General features: G+C 31.5%; 1 protein-coding gene across 2 annotated transcripts in view; it reads right to left on the minus strand.

The window, feature by feature from the left end:
- Window positions 1-306: 306 nt before the first annotated feature.
- MDM1 (Mdm1 nuclear protein homolog (mouse)) overlaps window positions 307-5,400 on the minus strand; it is a 31,189-nt gene continuing 26,095 nt past the window's right edge. For both annotated transcript variants that reach the window (XM_008588857.1, XM_008588856.1), the window contains 3 exons: window positions 4,043-4,295; window positions 2,396-2,455; window positions 307-1,100 (listed from right to left, as the gene is read on the minus strand). In XM_008588857.1, the coding sequence (XP_008587079.1) occupies window positions 988-1,100; window positions 2,396-2,455; window positions 4,043-4,295 (426 nt within the window). In that variant the 3' untranslated portion in view covers window positions 307-987. The remainder of the gene's footprint in view (window positions 1,101-2,395; window positions 2,456-4,042; window positions 4,296-5,400) is intronic.

Below are 5,400 nucleotides of genomic sequence, written 5' to 3' on the forward strand. Positions count from 1 at the left end.
TATATTTTAGGAAATCTACATTTTGGGGGAACTTAAACTTATCATGATTTGCAAGATAAATTGAAAAACAACAAAACATGTCCTATGAGTGAAGAAATATAGTCAAAAAGTTTGTGTTAAATTTTTAAAAATGGATCTGCTTTCAAAATTCTATATTTGTCCTACATTTATGAGAAAATATTGTGGACTTGGCTTTGTTACATTCTGACAGCTGCAAAAGAAGAATAAGTTTTGAGAAGCCTGCTATGAGTAGAAGCTTCTAAAAGAATTATTTGTTCCATGTAATAACTTTCTGGAGAAGCCAAACACACTTCATCAATTTTTATTTCAAAATGTCTACAAAGTTTTAATTCTTCATTATACAAATAATTTTTCAAAATCCAGACATTATTCAAATGTAAGCCAAAGTCCTTACACAAATATAATACACACAAAGATCAAAAATATACATATTTTCTCAGCAAATTTTTTTACATAAATAAGAAAAATATATACAGTTGGTACTTTCAGAGTAAAATTATCTTAACACTGCAACCACCTATAGAAGATACTAAAATAAAAAAACAATGCAGCAAAAGTTAAAGGAATAACAAATTCATTTTAGGACTTCTACAATTATAAGGACGCATATAACCAATCTTAGGGAAATATATACTTCACACATAATTTTTATTTAATCTTGTTTATCTTTTTAGAATATTCTCTGGATGTGTGAAATTCTATTCCTGACACGTAATCAAATTAGAACATGTGAAGAACTATATAGTCTATATCTTTGTAATTTGGGATGTAAAAAAAGTTAAATTTGCATAATAAGCCTGTGTTAAAAATTTCTGAGAAAACGGAATTGACTATTGAAAAATCAAATACTTCTTTTTTTAAGTAGGACATGTCAGAAAAAAATTCAAACACTCAAAAAATCTTAACACAGTAAGAAAAAAAAAAATTATGTCAATGGTTCCTTAGATAAAAGCAAATCAACCAGGTTTATGTTTTACCCCAGAAATTCTCCTTCCTCTTCTGAGCTCGTGCCAGAGTTTGGAAAGCCCGGAGACTAGAAGCTGCAGAGCGAGCAGAAATCTCAGACAATCTGTCCTCATCTGCCATGAAAGGATCCCAAGATTATATTCAGTGCAAAAATATCTACTAAACAAATATTATGCTTTATATAACTAACAGAAAATTAAAAGTATCAAGTTTTGTAATATCAACAGTGGGTCAGTCAGAAAAAAAGTAATCTATTAAAACTGTAAGATATTAACATTTTCATGATAGCTCACAGTAGTTTCCCAAGTTTATCATACACAGAAATCAAACACTTTAATGTTAAATGAGCTTTTTCCCTTCCCTAAATTGCATAATGTCATTAACTAAATACATAATAGCCTATGATTTCAGTATTACTTGGAAACAATTCATCATAATACTGTGTGTCCTACTTTAAAAAGTACAGCTGTTCTGAGAAAAAAGCTTTTCTAAACATTTTAAAAACAAAATGCCATAACTTAACATGGTACTTACATCACATCTCTAAAATAATCTCACTAAATGTAGAAATTATTTTTAACTTTAATATTCTACCCTTCATTATTACTGAAATTCCTCGTTCTGAGTAAGCAGGGGTTATTTAAAAACACTGCTCTTTCATTAAAAAAGAAAAACCGAACTGGATTCAAAGTTGCCAGATATCTGCATTTCAGAACTTAACAACATGATTTCTAGCTTACTGAATTCTGGAAAAAGTCCTAAACTCGCTAAGGGGAGAGCAATTTTTAATGCATGTGAAAATACTGTTTTTGATGTACATGAACTTCTAATACATAAGTATTAAATTCAAATTTACTTTCTAATTCAAAATTTATCAATTCAATAATTCTATATTTTTTAGGATGAGTTTAAATTTCAATTCTTCACATCAAGAATTCAAAATTCCTCCTTTTACTATTAGAAGAAAATCAATTTGTCAGAATGAAACTACACAGAAGAAAAAAAACCCTTTTCCCTAATTGTATATTTTTTTGAAAACTGAAAACTGATAAGAATATGTAGGCATTTGAAAAAAATAATGGCTGTTAGTCTAGGCCAAATTCCTGAGCTCCAAGGTAAACAGGGTAGAAAAACAGAAATAGTACTGACCTCAGCTGTGATGCTAGGCACCATCTCTTATTATGTTTGTCCTAGAACAGATTCTTCACTGCTTTAGGTCCCCGTTCACTTATTTGTAAAATGGAGATAATTTCAGCCCTCTCACAGGGTTTCAAGGATCTAATGAAAAAACCTCTGTGGAAGTACTTCATAAACTACGAAGTGCTAACCAAATATAAGATCACTATACTATTACAAACGGTCATATAACAGAACCCCATACTTTTATGTTACGTGACTACTGAAATACCTTCATCATCAAAGGCTTCATGCTGAGGTAAGTGGAAATTGTTCATCCTTGCTTTTCCCACTTCAAAAAAAAAAAAGCAGAAGAAATTACCCTTCAAAGCCACCAAATGGCATATCTTAATTATGTTAAACACTTAGGGAAAATAGGATGTATAAAATTTTATTAATTTTATATCTTGACAGAAATTACTATCAAAGGGCCATTCATTAATTTATAATGTACTTAGTAAGTATGCAGATGAACTACGGATAACCTCCTAAAATTATTTTCAATGATAATATTGATCTATTCTAACTTTAAGGAAATGTAGTAAGCATCTGCTTAGAGTCGTAGAGTGTAATGTGTGAACACACATTACAAAAATAACAAAAACCCACAGGACAAAGGAAATGAGAGAAAAGAAAACAGCAATGAAATTTTGGAAAGTATAAAGCAAATGGAAGGGCAGTGAGCATGTAATTATACCCAAGCAAGCTGAATTCTTAGCTAGCAGAGGAGTGAAACCAAGAAGCAACCAATTTGTCCTTCCAATGGCTTGGGGCTTGGGAGTACTGAGTACCACTGAAAGCCAGAGTGAAGGAAAGACTGAATCAGGGCACTGGCTGAAAATCTTCCACCAGATCCTTCTTTAAATCTGCATAGCTGGGTAACTACCTCTCTTCCAAAAGAGGAATGGAGGTTTCGCCTCTAAAGGTTTATCAGCACTACTTTGACTGAAGGACACCAAGTTCACCTAAGGGTAAGGGTACCATATTCAAGACAGGGGCCATATCTTTAAAGAGATAAAACATCGCATCCATGAAATAAGAATGGTATGCTGTATAAACGGAATATACAGGGCTAAAAAATTCTTAGAAATTAAAAATATTATAGCAATTTTTTTAAAAAAAACACAATGGAACAGGTAAATGATTAAAATAAAAAGACAGAGATGGAAAATAGGAGAGTTAAGGTAAGAAAATAAAATCATGCCCAACATGTTCAACATTTGAAAAGGAGTGCCACAAAGAGAAAAGAGAAAATGGAGGGGAAGAATTTACTGACTAAACAATTCAAGAAAATTCCCCAGAAGTGACAATTTTCCAGACTGAAGAGGTCTACAAAGCACCAGCAAAATGAATGAAGAGACCCATTCTGAGGCACATCACTGTAAAATTCAGAGGATTAGGGGTGAACAGAAGATCACAAAAGCTGCCAGAAAGAAAACACCACGTACAAAAAAATCCGGAATAAAAACAGCATCGAACTTCTCAACACTAATAGTGGGAGCTAGAAAAGAGCAGAGCAATGCCTAATAAAACTAAAGAAAAAACATTTCTGACCTTAAATTCTATACCCAGGCAACATTTGGCAATGTCTGGAGACATTTGTGGTTGTCACACCTGGACATCTATGGGCATCTAATGTGTTGCCTGTATGGGTGTGGGTAAGAACTTGAAAGACACCTCACACTTACATAAAAGTAAAAAGCGAACTCAGGTGCAGCACAATCGAGTGTTCCAAAGAGAGACTTTTCCCATTTAAAAAAAATCTACTGTTAACAAAAAAACTAAATAATACAATTAGTATATAGTACATACAGCCTTTGTACCTCTCAGCATAACACTTTCATTTTAAAAGACAAAAAATTTAAACCAAAATAATTACCATTATGCTGAAATTCTGGATCTCTCAGAGAGCCCTGAATTCGACGAGAGGGATGCCAATAGGATGGAGGATGTGGTGATGAAGGTGACTGTCCAGGGGTGTTTGGTGGATATTCTGGAATTTTTGAAACTGGAAGAGTTGCCTCAGCAGATTTGGGGATATTGGCTTCAGAATCTTCCCTCAAAGGCAGAGGATCAACTGTTTTTATACCAGCAGCTGGAGAAGTCAGTAGGGATATAGCACAACTTTCTTTCTAAATGACACAAAAAAGATACATATGTGCAAGCACGTATACAATTTAAACGTAAAAAAACCTTATATAAGCACAAAAACAGTAGGAGAAAATATGGAGTAAATTTATATAACCTCCGTGTGGGGAAGATTTTATTAGCAAAACAATCCATAAACCAATTTGACTATGTAAAAACAAAAACACATACATTAAAAAAAGAAAAATGACAAATGGAAAAAATATATAACTTGTATGACTGATAATAATTTATCATTGCTACAAAAATATTTCTTTAAAATAAGAAAAAAATAAACCTAATTTAAAAATGGAAAAAGGAAATGAATAAGTTATTCATATACACAAAAATTACAAATAGTAAACACAGTCTATCTCCCTAATAATCAAATAATTTAAAAACAAAAGCAGTGATTTTTTTTTCATTTACCAAATTGCAAAATTTAATTTTAAAAAAACTATTATACCCAGAAGTGGCAAGGATATGGAAAACTTGGCACCCTCATAGACTATTTTGGGAAGCACAATCTTTCTGGGGGGGGTGGGCTGGCAAAACATAGCAAAAGCCTTAAAATTTTGTGTTTGTATTCTTTGGCCACACAATAATACTTGGAGAGCATTTACACAAAAGAGATAATGATAATATGAACAAAAATGTATCCAAAGAATGAATTTCTTTACATCATTTTTTCAAAATTGGAAAATTAAGAAATAACAGACATATGGATTTTAAAAAGTAGGTTTCAACAATAAGCATCTGGTTTAAAAAAACTATAGTATAACCATAGATTGCATATCAAGTTGCCATTAAAAATAAGAGTATAAATGGTATTTAATGATATGGAAATATGTTCACTATATAGTAGTAAGTTAGAAAACAAAGATTACGAAAACTTAACTACAGTATAACAAATAAACTAATACACTAACACACACATATACCTAAACACCTCAAAAATTTAACAGATGATGTCTCTGAACAATAAGTGTAAGACCAGTTTTTTTTAGTTAGTATTTTTTTTTCCACAATAACGATGTATCACTATCCTAAAAATCCCTGACAATTTTACTTTTTTTTTTTTTTTTTTTTTTTTTTTCCATGTCCGGCAAC

Source organism: Galeopterus variegatus, unplaced genomic scaffold, assembly GCF_000696425.1.
Source record: "Galeopterus variegatus unplaced genomic scaffold, G_variegatus-3.0.2 Scaffold5073, whole genome shotgun sequence".
NCBI classification, from domain to species: Eukaryota; Metazoa; Chordata; class Mammalia; order Dermoptera; family Cynocephalidae; genus Galeopterus; species Galeopterus variegatus.